This window comes from Marmota flaviventris, chromosome 18, assembly GCF_047511675.1.
Source record: "Marmota flaviventris isolate mMarFla1 chromosome 18, mMarFla1.hap1, whole genome shotgun sequence".
NCBI classification, from domain to species: Eukaryota; Metazoa; Chordata; class Mammalia; order Rodentia; family Sciuridae; genus Marmota; species Marmota flaviventris.
In genome coordinates, this window is record NC_092515.1 from 30,523,881 (window position 1) to 30,537,101 (window position 13,221).

A 13,221-nucleotide genomic window follows, 5' to 3' on the forward strand; every position below is an offset into this window, starting at 1 on the left:
AACCTTCAACACCCCCATTTTGCAGATGAGGAAACCGAGGCACAGGTGAGCCCAGGACAAGGCTTCAACTCAGGGCTGCTCCCACAAAGCCTGTGCCCCCTGCTTCCTGCTCTGCAGGATCTGGACAAATGCGCTTGTGCCACGGAATCCTCGCGCCTTCCACGTCGGGGACACTTGTGCTGCCTGCGTGGCCTGTGCTCCTCCTCCTGCTGCTTCACGTTGTGTGGCCCCTGCGTGCCACAACAGCTCACTGGAGCCAGGGTGGACAGCTGGCCACCGCTCAGCTTCCGATTCCCTCTCCAGGCCTCTGGAACCCGCCACCACCTGTAATCAGGGTCTCTGGGCCACCTGTGGCCACCCCTTCCCGGAAACACCAGGGGGTCTGTCTCAGCAGAGTTAACGGGAGCAGAGAGGGGCAGGAGGTTGGTGGCCCTGTCTCGCTTAAGTGACACTTGGCTCCTGGGAACAGGACCACCAAAACTCAATGTCACTTCTTGCTCTTGGCATCTAGAGGCCACACCTGCTCACCTACAGCCGAATTCCCTTTGTGGCTCAGGGTGACTCCAGAGAGTGATGCCCGCACCACGATCAGCAGGGACCGGGATCTGCGTCCTGAGTGTCTGGCCCCTCCCAAATTCGCAGGGCCACCCGAGGTGTGCAGGGAAATCGCTCCACCCCACAGAGCGTCGAGCGCTTGAAGACAGGTGTCCCAGCATTTCTCCCACAATGCACCATCCTCCTCTCCCAGATCCACCCAGGACAGTCTCCTGGGAGGTCCCTGAGGCTCGGCAATCCCCACAGGCTGACCGGGGGCCGGTCCCTAGGATGTGGCCTCCGTGCAAGGACAGGAGTGGGGGTGGAGCGCTCACACAGACCTTGCTCAGTCTCCCCCCGTCATCCCCCACCTATGGCCCTGACAACTACCCCTCTGTCCTGATAGAATTCTCTTTTTTTCTAGAATGTCAAGTCAAGAGAACGCACAGCATGGAGCCTTTTGAATCTGGCTCCTTCCTCTTGGCATTTAAAACGTGTCCACGTCACTACACGTATCCACGGGTGCTTTGCACTGTCAAGCAGTCGCCTGTTGTAGGAACGGACCACATCCACACGTCTGTTACCCATTCATCAGGGGAGGACAACCAGGTGGCTTCTGTGCAGGGCCATGACACATCAAGCTGCTGTCTCTGCTCACCTAGAGGCATGGGTGGTCCCACCCTTTCCTTTCTGAGGGGCAAACACCTGGGAATGGACCACTGGCTCACACAGTAAGTGCATGTTTAACTTTATAAGAAACCCACAAACAATGCTGTCCTGAGTTTGTCCCCTGCTTGGTTTCTTATCACAATGGGGATAGAAAAAAACAAAAAAACCAAAAAAAAAAAAAAAAAAAAACCAATTCCTTCAATGCCTTACACTTCTTCCCATGACCTGGACTCCATCTGCCTCTCCCTACTGCGGGCTTTAGCCGCACTCTGCCTCACGCTAGCCACAGGGCCTTTGTACTGATGGTGCTCCTCCATACTGCCTGTCTGCTCACATTCGAGTCTCAGGTCCAGTACCACCTCCTCAGAGTGGCTCTCCCTGACCATACTCACCAAGGGGTGACTAGCCCCCTCCTGACATGCTCGGACCCATTTTCTTCCCGTCATTGATCATTACTGCAAAGTGTCTCTCAACCACTATAGAACACAGGCCCACGATGTCTCTTTCGCCACTGTCTTCTCACTTTTAGACCTAGTGCTGGACACACTGTGGGCCCTCCACATACATGCTTTAAGCAAATGAGCACCAAAACATGACTCCCTCTCGTGTTCCTAATCACTTTGCTAAAACCATGCCCCAGTTTGTCAGAGTCCTTTGAATTAATCTCAGTCTTTTAGGCAGAACAAGCTGAACTCAGAATCCATCAGGGCTGGCACCTCCCTCATCCTGGCCACCCTGCTCCTGTGAATGCCTCCTAGGAAAGTCTAGAGTCGACAGGACAAGCCAGCTGGGGGCCAATCGCGCCTCTGATACTCTTATCCCCACAGCAGCTCTTTCTGGTCCTTTGGTGAGCTCAGTCCTAAGCTGTGCATCTCCTTAAGACCTCTGGCCACAGTCCCTTGTGCTCACCAACACTGGCTTCCCAGGGTCTCCCTACATGACCTCCAGTGACATAGGGCCAAAGGTGCCAGGTCAGGCCCTAGCAAGACAGGAGCTCCGGCTGGGTCTTTTCTCCTGCGGCCTCACAAACCCTCCCACGTCACCCTCTCCTTTCCACCCTACAGGGCCTGCAGCCCCAGCCTCAGTGCAATGACAGTGAAACCTCAGCTGAAAACCCTCCTCCCAAACCCAGAAAATTGCCATTCAAGTTACTCAACGAGAGCCGTTGTTTGCATGGATTTGGCGATGCTACAACATTCCCCCATTTAAATGGTCTGTAATTAAAATCATTAATTGCACAAATAGTGACTCGTTAAGGCTGTAATTGAGTGAGGTTCTCGGCATTTGAGTGTCGGACTTAAAAGTGAACAGGGTGACCCAGGAAATCGCCAGCTCACAGGAGCCGTTCCTGGGTCAGGCTGGTCCCCAGCCCAAGCAGGCGGAGCCCAGGGGGATGGAGTCTGTGCCCTGCAGCTTCACCACATCCCACTCCGCCACCGCCACGCGGAGGCTCCGGAACGGCAGGGGGACACCTTAAAGCCAACCAAGAGAAGCTCAGTCATCCCTCGGTTGGTGCCTGGGACGATGGAGGAGGACCAAGTCCAGGGTGTAAGTGACGCGTAGCTGAGAGGCCCTGATGGGGTTTAAGAGGCCTGTCCTGATGGGGTTTAAGAGGCCTGTCCTGGTAGTGGGACCACACAGTGGGGCAGGCAGGAGAGGACGGGCGTGGCCAGCGTGGGAGGCCAGAGGCTTCCTGGAGGGCAGGATGCAGACCAGGAGCTGGCCCTAGTCCTCACGGTCCCTCATGTGTCCTCAGCCCAGAGACACAGCCTCACTGTGTGGATCTGAGGGGGACACAGCAGAGGGGGCCGGGTTTGCGTAACTGGGTCCCTAATTCTGTCCCATAATATGACAACAGAATGAAGGTCGCACAAACCATACGAGAACGTCTGGGAGCTCAGAGGGCTGCCCAAAGGATGATAAGAAGCGAAGTTTCCAGCCAAAAAATGCCGGTGGGCTTTTCAAGGTCAGAGATGAAGGCTGTGCCCAGTCCTGGCACGGGGCCTCCTGTGGAGACATGGCCGACCATGTGGGTGGTGACCGGCTCTGTGCGCGTTGTGGGCCTGTTCCCAGTCCCTCAGGTGAGGCTGCGCCAGCCAAGCAGGGCCTGGCCGCGTAGGTGGGCTCTGGTGGATCAGAGAGGCCACAGCTGCCCTGCTCCCACCCCAGAGTGGCCACCACTGTTGCCCCCCAAATGATGGTGACCCCAGAGGGTCACCAGGTCTGACATACACTCCTGGGGGCTGGGGGGGTTTGCTGCGTGACATCCTGTGGGCCCCAGTGTGTGGGAGTCCCTAGGGCTGTTGACCAATGCCAGTGCCCCTCCCTGTCCAGGCAGGGGGCCCCTTGGAGGGGCCACGGCTGGGAGGAGGGGACGTGCGTCACCTCCCTGGGAAGCCTGGAGAGCTGGCTCTGCTGTCCCCACCTCACTCTCCTCCTGGTCTCGGTGACCATGGAAACGTGAACGGGCAGGGACCCTCCGTGAGTCCAGGTTATGGAATGAGTGCCACCTGCCCGTCACGTCACACAAGCAACCAATAAGCCACTGTCGTAGCCCCAGAGATCCAGAGGAAGCCGCTACAGCCTGCCCTGCCCTGCGCTGGCCGCAAGGGACTGCACCCCACTTCCGTGTCCACCCACACGGTCCCCGGGGTGGCAGTGTGGACTTTGGGGGCTGCAGCGTCCCTCTGTGGTGTTGCTGTAGGCCGGTGACATTTGTGTGTGGGGGGGAGTAAACGTGGGGACTGTCCCCTGTGTGCCGTGCTGTGTGCGTGTGCGGTGTTCCTGGTGCACACATGACCTCGTCCAGGGGCTCAATTTCTTGCAAAAACCAACAGAGAAAGTGGTTTTCCTTGGGCTCAGATCTCAGTCCTCAGAAAACCAGTAACAGGCGAGAAGGACCCACAGGACACAAGGAGGGGGCTGCAGGTGCCTGCTGAGGACCCTCCCAGGGGTCCCCTCGGCTACTGCAGATTCTACATGGGGGTCCGAGGAACTGGTCATGGCCACCGCGTCCCATCTGAGGGCCACAGAGCCTCAGGACCTGTGGCGGATGCCTCTTCTCTGAGCTGGTGCCAACTGGATGTCCCGACTTTCCTGGATGGAGGTGAGGGCCCCCAAACTCCTGGCCCCACCCACACGGGCCACCAGTCCCAGAGCCAAAGCCAGTCAAATAGCATCATGCAACAAAGTGGGGAAATGGAACCCCCAGAGTGGAGGGGACTTGTCACAGGAGCAGCCTGACTGTGGGACTCCTGCTGCGGGTTGGGCCTGCTGTGGGGTCAGGCTGTCCTGAGGAGGGTCACACCCCCGGCTGCCTGCTGCTCTCACAGTCGGGGTGGCCCCAAGCACAAGCCCCCAACCTCTTGACTGAACCCAAGACACTGTGTTCAGGAGGGGCGGGTGCCGCGGGGCGGCGCTCACCTGCAGCTCCGTCTGGAAGAAGAACTTCTGCGGGCACTGCGAGCAGTCGTAGATCTTGTCCTCCTGCCCGTGCACGGCAAAGATGTGCTGCTGCAACTTGTTGGCCTGGACAAAGACTGCACCCGGAAGTGGCCATCAGAGGCCGCACGCGGGACACCCGCCCAGCCACCCCGGCAGCTGCCCCACACCACGCACAGGTAGGGATCACCCAGGCACAGACACCATTGGCCAGACAGTGCCACAGGGAATATGACCGGCACCTCCCAGAGGACTTCGAGCTAGATAAGCTGAGCTCCGCCACTTGGAAACCGTGCAACCTTGGGCAAGTCACTTAACCTCTCTGGGCTTCAGGTCCTCATTCAAAAAATGGAGCTCATTATTATTATTGTATGTACCTCCCTGGGTGGCTGGGAGGATCACATGAATATTCATAAAGCACTTCAAAGATGACCAAGCGCATAGTGAGGCCAATAGATGTGCCCCTGTCTTCATCGGCCAGATGTCTTCCATGTGTGAGCTCTTCGAATACCTCACAGACCTTAAAGCAGGTACTGTTCTTATCCCCATTTAATGGACAAGAAAACTGAGGCACCAGGAATATTAAATACTTGTCCAAAGTCACTTGCTAGCAGGTGACAGAGCTGAGATAATTAAATAAGCTTAGCACAGGGTCTGGCACAAGAAGCTGCCTGCCCAACACGAGGGACTCTTTTTATTGCTGAGGTTGCTGTGGCATCCTCCAAGCAGGAGGGGAGAGGGCACCCGGGTGCTCCAGGACTCCCGAGAGCCCCAGAGGTGCACAGCCCCCTCCCCAGGCCTGTCACGGAGCGGGTCACAGCCCTGGCTTCCAGGTGGCATACGTCCCGAGGCGGCCCGGCCCTGAAGCAGCTGTGCGTCTGGGAGGTGAGCGCTTCAGAGACACCCTCCCGCCAGGCGCCCTCCCCAGGGTGGGCTTCCCGTGGTGGCAGACGGCAGATGTCGGGGGAGGCAGGGGAAGGCCAGGATCCCCGTGCACACCGGCTGCCATCTGGGCTCCAGCAGGGGGCCGGCAGAGCCCCTGAGACTCGCCTCGGGCTGGGACAGCCGCTCTCCCGGGCGGGCGGCCAGGCTGGGGGCTGGGGACTTGGCCAGCAGAGCTGCCCTTGACCCCTCCAGCCTGGAGCATGGATAAGCCTGGGCTGGGACAGGGAGCTGGGGAGGCCGGGGACGGGGAGCCAGGGTGTGCGAGGGGGAGGCCCCGGGTGTTGGATGATGAGCCGGAGGCTCTGGGAGAGGAGTGGGGGGCCAGGAAGGGCAGGCGGCGACAGTGGGCAGGTGGACCAGGTTCTCCCAGCAGCTGTGGGCAGAGGCGAGGCACATGCCAGCAACGTCCCCCGGTCCCCTGGAGGAGAGGCCAGAGGGCCTGAGTGGAGGGTGGCGGGTCAGCTCTGCAGGAAGGAGGCAGAACAGGGGGCCAGGGGCTCTGGGGACCCCCCTCTGGTGCCTGCTGCAAAGGGGACAGGCAGCCCCGGCTGGGATCCCTGTCCCCACCGGCTTCCCTGCCACGCACACATGGCGCCTTACCTGTGAAGCACACAGGGCATTTGAAGGTGCCACCCATGCCCTCGAAGCTGTGCTCGATGAGGTGACACAGGAGCTTGGCCGGGGAGTCGAACATCTGGTTGCACAGCTTACACTCGTGGTTGATGCCTTCCTCTGCAAGGAGAAGCCACAGCTGTCAGCACCGCTGCAGGCCACAGCCCCCGCGGGAGCCCACAAGGCTCCTGAGCCCCCGGCACCACCTCTCTCCACCCCCAGCACCAGGCCTCTGGGAGGGCCACCGACCCCAGATCCATCCTGGCTCTGACGGTCCAGCCCCCAGAGGCCTGCACACTCCAGGGGGCTGGGTCCAATATCTGGCTCTTGAAGGTGCCCTTGGCCATGATTTCCTCGGCTAGTTGCAGGCCATGTCCAACAGCTTGAGTTCTGAGACCAAGTCACTTTGGAAAGGGGTATTGGAAGGAGAAAGGAGTCCAACAGGATTTTAAAAACACAATCAGCTATTTATTGAGTGTGTACTACGTGCCAGGAGCTTTGCTTGGGTTGCTTTGAGGAACTAACGAGATATCGTCCTTGCCCCCATTCTGGTGGGGGGTGAACAGTCTACAATAGAGCATGACGGGGTGACGGGAGCAAGTGGGGTGCACTCTGACAGAGGGGTGGGGCCTGCTGGGGAGGAGCAAGAGGACTGCTGTGCCTGGAACTCAAGGACCAGGGAGGGCCGGGGGGTGAGGCCCGAGGTGCACATAGCGAAGGGCCTTGGCAGCCTCTGGAGACTCCAGGGTGAGTGACAGGCAGCCACTGGAAGATGTCGCAACAAGCAGAATGCGCTCTCGCTCGCTCTCTCCTTTTGGAAACAGATGGCCTACCCAGTGGATCGTGGAGGCTGGGCAAAGTCCCCATCCTGCTTTCAAACCAGAACTCGGCTCCATCTCCCCTCCTGGGAGCTTCTGCGACCCCACACCTTCCCTCACAGGTGCCCGGAGAAGCGAGCATGCCGAGCAGCAGCATCGTGCCAACATTACAGAGGCCCAGAGCCAAGGCCCGGCCCCTCTGCCCAGAACCAAACAGAGATGAGTTCAAATCCTGGCTTTTCTTCCTCCCTGCGGCATGCCCCAGGCATTAATTAATGCTCAGTGTAATGAGGACACCTGAGTCCTCGACTCACAGCTGTGAGGGGATGGAGAGACCCCAGGCGTGGCCCCGTGGTCAGCAGCAGGTGAAGGGAAGTTCCTGCTTGAACACTGCATCAGCCATGATAGGAAAGGGTTCAGTCATGTACTGGGTGATCTTGGTCAAGTTACATAACCTCTCTGTGCCTCCGTTTCCTTTTGCAGACACACTCCATAGCAGCCTTGCTCTTACAGTTGATTTTAAAATTAAATGAGTTAACACATGTAAGCAGCCCCCAGCACACAGCAAGCACTCAATCAACGTGTATTGCTGGGCGCCTCAGTATTGGCAGGAAGTGTTATCTGGGACGGCCAAGGACAGAGCCCTCTCCTGACTGCCCCAGGGATCCAGTCTCACCAAAGGTGCCAGGTGCTCAGATTTGCCCTCAAAGGCAAGAATCAGAGAGCAGAGGGGCTCTGCCAGTGGCAAGACGCAAACACAGATGGGCTGAGGCTCCTGGTGAGTCCCTGGGTCCCCAGGCCCTGGCAGAGGCTGGCAGGGACAGCAGGCATCCCCCGGCCCAGCCGCCCCCACCCCCGCGGCCCACCGCAGAGGTGCGCAGACCCAGGCGCGCAGGTGGGCTGCGCCGCGGAGCCCACTGGCTGGAATCTGCCGGGCGTTGGCCGTGCCCCCCGAGCCCCGCAACTAGGCCACACGCTCCGGCAGAGACGCAAACAGACCTTCCACTTAGACGAGCAGAAAAGGATTTCATTGACAAGTTTTGGGACACGGGGGCGGGCTCAGCACGCCTACACACAGGCCTGGTGCACGTCCTCCTCGCCCGTGGAGAGACGCCGAGCATAATTAGAGATGGCCTCCAGTGTCGGGGAGAGGCCTCCAAAGACCCCCCAATGCATCCCCTGCCCTTCTCAGAGGTGGGCTCGGAGAAGCGGTTCAGGGAATGATTGAGCAAGGGAGATGCCACCTCAGGGTGGCCTCCCTATTAGAAGGTCAACAACTCTTGGCCATTCGTGAGACAGGGGGCGTCTGGAAATGACAACCTGGCCCTTAGAAATGACCCCGCTTGCAGGCTGGGGATGTGGCTCAGGGTAGAGCTTGCCCAGTACGTGGGAGGCCCTGGGTTCGATCCTCAGCACCACATAAATAAATAAAACAAAAGGTGTCCAACTACAACTGAAAAACTAAATATAAAAAAATAAAAAGAAAGAAATGACCCCGCTTGCCAGGAAATTATATCTAGGAAGATATAATGGGTTCAGAGAAGGAGACCCACTTGCTAAGGTAACACAGTCAGTGGTGCTCAGAACAGGACCCAAAACCATGCTCATACGCATGTATACCCGCCCTCCGCCTCTCGCACCACCTCCAGGCTGCCTTCCCTGACTGCTGTGCACCACTGTCCCTGGATGGGCACAGTGATCCTGAATCATTTCACCATGTCCTGACCCTGGGCAGCTAGACGGAGGGCAAGGACAAGGCTCTATGCTCCTGTGGCTCCCCAAGCATCAGGCCCCGCCTGGGTTCATCTGCGGGAGGTGCTGGGGAAACAGCCGAGTGGAGAGGTGCGGGGCCAGGCCTCTCTGCCCGGCCAAGGCTGGCTCCAGGGCCCAGTCGGCAGCCCAGGATTTACCGCTCTCTGCTGAGCGGGGCCCTTTAACCGCTTGGCTGGGAATGGAGACCTGCCCGTCTGATATACAAACACCGAGAGGACAAAGAAGGCTCCTGCAACTTATAAATCAGAGAAATCATGTCTGACAGTCACTTTCCGCTCGCCAAGTGCCGAGCAATTCATCAGCCGATCCCCTCTGATTCATAAAGGCAGCTCCGCCCCGCGCCCACGTTCATAAATATGTGCACAGTCAGGCGGCCCGGAGCGCGCGCGGGGCCGGGCCGGAGCGGCTGCTGCGTTTACGCAAATCACAGCCCCGAGCCGGTGTCAGAGTAGGTTCCGGGCTAATTAGATCAAGAGCCCAGCAGACGATCGAGCGCCTCGGGACCCCTTCCCCGCTCTCCCCCAGGTGCTTCAGAGAGTCAGACCTGGGGGAGGGGGAGGAGCAATAAAACGCGCGCAAAGTGAAAGTCGGGGGACAAGGAGGAAGCCTGAGGGGTTCCCGCGGATCTGGGAACCTCTCCCACCCAGGCAAGACCTCGTGATCTGCAAATCTCCCTGAAGCGGAGGCCTTCTCCCCACTGCTGGGGGACGCGGGGACTCCCTCGGGTGTCCATTATGGTGCACCTCCGCCTAGAAAGCCATCCAGGAAATTGGGGGGAGGGCGGGGAGGCGGAGAGGGGCTGCCCTAGTTAGTGTGACAAACACTCCTCCAACGCCCGTGACCCAGTACGAGCCAACCCGCGGATATGGAGAGGACCCGCCACCTCCATCGCTCCCTCCCCGCCTGCGCTGACAACCTCTCCAGGCGTCCCAAGGCGCGGGGTCCGACGACAGCGGCACCCTCGGAGGAGAGTCACTTCCCTGAATTATATAAGCTCGCGGGCGCCGCGGACACCTGGCAGCAGTGTGACAAAGCTGTCTGGGGGCTCCCAGGCCCTCCGCCCCGGCGTGGGGGCTGCGGGATTTTGAGTTAAGACCCACGTTCGCTTCCCTCTTTTCTTTTTTCTTTTTAATAGCACATGACAGGCATCCATAAGAGAGACCCACGCAACTCAAGTGCCCGCTGCAGCCCCGCTCATTTGTAAAGTGCAATGCAGATTTCGCCTGCTGACATTCAGACCTCGCCGCCTGGTCCCCGGAAGTCGAGGCTGGCACGGGGGAAATCCATTAGATTTATTATAAATAAATAAATAAATAAATCCCAAGCTGCTCAACAGCCAACCCAGCAAGCAGGAAGATCCCAGAGTGTCTCTGTCTCTCGCCTCTCTCTCTCTCTCTCTCTCTCTCTCTCTCTCTCTTTCTCTGCTCAGGAATAATAAGTGTTAATTTTACACTTCATTTCTCAAAAAAATAATAGGATGTGCTTTTGCTTAAAACCAAGTCAGCCGGCTGGAACCTTTCAGGCTGAAACTGTGTCAGCCCGAAAGAGGAGCAGAGGGCTTTGTGGAAGAGCATCGTGCCGAGATGATAGCTCCCTGTAATGTCCTCGCCACCGACTTTTGTCTCCAAAAGCATTTGATCCCTGGCAGACACATACTTATTTCCATACGGGTCTTGGGGGAAGCCAGGAGGAGAGAGAGCTGATTATCAGAATCCTGAAGGTGAAGCTCAGGTGGGCCCCGCTGATGTCAAAGGCAGGCCTAGGCACACATTCCGAGGCCATAATTTGCTGCCTGGGAGGGAGGAGCAGCAGGCTGCAGAGGGAGTGGACAGGGCATTGTTCTTGGGCTCCACTGTGCTGAACGTGACCTGCTCCAGCCATTTTGCTGGGTCTGGCCGGCTCTTGTCTTAGCAAGGACCCAACTAGGGAGGCTGCCTCGGGATTGGTATCTTTAAGGCATGTCCCTCTGTAGGAGGGGACAGGTGACTGCTGCCTTGTGTCAACAGGGTGCATCACTAGCCACCTCCAATCAGGAAGCAGCAATAAAGGAAGTACAAGTCAGAACCAGAAACACTTGGGTTTGAGCTCCAGTTCCATCACTCACTTGCTGTGTGTACTTGGATAAGTTATTTAACCTCTCTGAGCTTCAGCTTCTACTAGAAAACGAGAAGAAGGATCATAGATATTTTGCAAGGCAAAAGAGGAGAGCACTCTTCTCAGTCAGCCTCATCTTCCTTCCCTCATGCCACTCAGGGGTCTGCTGAGATGAGACCTCTTCCTCAGGGAACACCCTTAGCTCCACATCCTTCCTGGCATCTTACCTGCCTCTCATTTCCTTGATGGCATTTACAAGTACCAGGCACATTAGAGCTGGTTATTATTTTTTCCTTTCTCTCGTACACACACACACACACACACACACACACACACACACACGAACATAAACTCCATGAGGGCCGTTTTACTCACTGCTACACCACCAGGATGCAGGACAGGACCTGGCAACAAGTAGGTGCTTAATAAATTAAAACTGTACAATTAAAGTAAAGCACTTGGTACAATGCTTGGAATATGGGGTGGGATCCACTGGTAAATGCCGCCACATGTCTATGGTCACCCCTATTCTCGAGGACTGATAGCGGAAGCCCCTGCTACCAGCACTGGAATGAACTTCAGACTCCACATTCACAGCACCCGGGGCTGAGCCCTTGACCCACCCTGCACAGCCGGCCAAGCAAAGACCCTGAGGTCCCAGGGCCCAGCCTCCAACCCGCACATGGAGATGAGGAAGAAAAGAAGCCCAGGGCCCAACAGTCGTCCAGGCAGATGAGGAGGAAGGAGGTGAGGTGTGTGGGGGACCCCAGGAAAGGACCTCTCTGACACCATTCCAATAAACACCCGTGAATAGGCACAGAACAAGAAATAGAAACTCGGGCTGAGGGGGACTCCTTTGTTGCCTGTAAGGAACAAAGACCCCTGGACAGAAGAGAAGAGGGCTGGTGACAATACCAGGGCAGCCAGGTCAGGCTGCTTATCTACTGACCTGTCATTAGCTACCAGAAAGAAATGAGCCCAGCCGTCCTGGGGGGAGGGGAAGGATGACATTTGGGCTGGGAGTTGACAAGGGTCAAAGGAGAGGACAGGGACAGCCCTTCATCAGAGGGCAGGCAAACCTGGGGAGTGGGCAAGCTGACCTTGGGGTCCCCAACACCGGGGCCAAGCAGCTCTGCAGTATGCATATCCCTGCCAGATGGTCCCCTGCCCGGGGGGTCCCCTGGGGGCACATTAGAAAGGCAGAATCTCAGGCAGTTGTTTCTGAGCTGCGGAATTAGGACCTGTGTTTCCCAAGTGCCCCCGTGTTTGGGGCTCACAGGAAAGTTTAAGAATCGTTGATCTCCGGAAAAAGGGCCAAGGGAGGCTGACCTTCTCGGTACCCCATGGCGCTCCCCTAGCCATTCCGCGGCTCCAGCAAGGGTGCGGGTGGTGGCGCTCCGCAAAAGCAAAAGTCTTCTAAAGCCGCCTTTTCCCCACACTCGATAGAAGACTAAGAAATCGCCAACCAACAGTGGGAAATCATTTCCTGTTACCCCAACTGGGTTGATGATGATGTGGGGTGTCTTTGGAGGGAGAAGCAGCTGGGGACTTGGGGGGGGCAGCTTATGCCGCCACATGACCGCTGCCCCTGGCCCCAATACCAGGTGCTCTGGGCCCCTCAATGCACCAACCACCCAAGCACAGTCAGCCGCGGCTGGAAGGCGCGCCCCACCACCCCAAATAGCTCACATTTTCCTAATTAATCCTGGAGGATGGGCTGTGCCCTTCCCCCTCCCTGCGGGGGCACCTTCCCAGGCCTTTCTGGCCAGGAGGGACCCATCCCACAGTCCCCTGTGTTTCCCGAGGGTTTATAAATGAGCTCTGGCAGCCTGAACTGGGGCCCCATGGGGGGCCTGGAGCCTCTTCAAAACAGAGCCCTGACAATTAGGCAGTCTGAGTTTTGAAAGGCTTGGGATTGATGGCGTGGACAGTAAAAATATCACCTGGGGAGCTGGGTGTAGTCCTCCGAGGGTTGCCTGAGGTCAGTTGCCATGGCAACGGAGAATGAGCTCAACCTTGTAACTGACCCTTATCTTTTTTTGATCTGTGGGCCACTTGGGGCAAAGGCTTGAAATCAACTGGAAAATAATCCGGTCACATATCAGAAAGAACACTATTTATACTTATTTACCCAGGTATCCGCTCACATCCCCCTTCCGCAACGAGGCCACAACAAGCTGGTGTCATGCATCCGAGTGGATCCTACCAGATGGCAGGAGAAAGGGGCAGGCCCAACCCCCCACCTCCACAGAACACTGTTATTTCCACGTTGGCAAGTGCCGGTGGGAGGAAAGGTCACTCCCTCCTCCTGCCCCTGACTTCCTTCTTAAAGGGC

At 57.6% G+C, this 13,221-nt stretch overlaps 1 protein-coding gene across 1 annotated transcript in view; it reads right to left on the reverse strand.

Moving 5' to 3' along the window:
- Znf423 (zinc finger protein 423) overlaps positions 1–13,221 on the reverse strand; it is a 318,207-nt gene that overhangs the window by 21,143 nt on the left and 283,843 nt on the right. Inside the window, exons 6-7 of the mRNA XM_027939114.2 lie at positions 6,190–6,321; positions 4,627–4,742 (exon numbers count right to left, since the gene is read on the reverse strand). Of these exons, the coding sequence (XP_027794915.1) occupies positions 4,627–4,742; positions 6,190–6,321 (248 nt within the window). The remainder of the gene's footprint in view (positions 1–4,626; positions 4,743–6,189; positions 6,322–13,221) is intronic.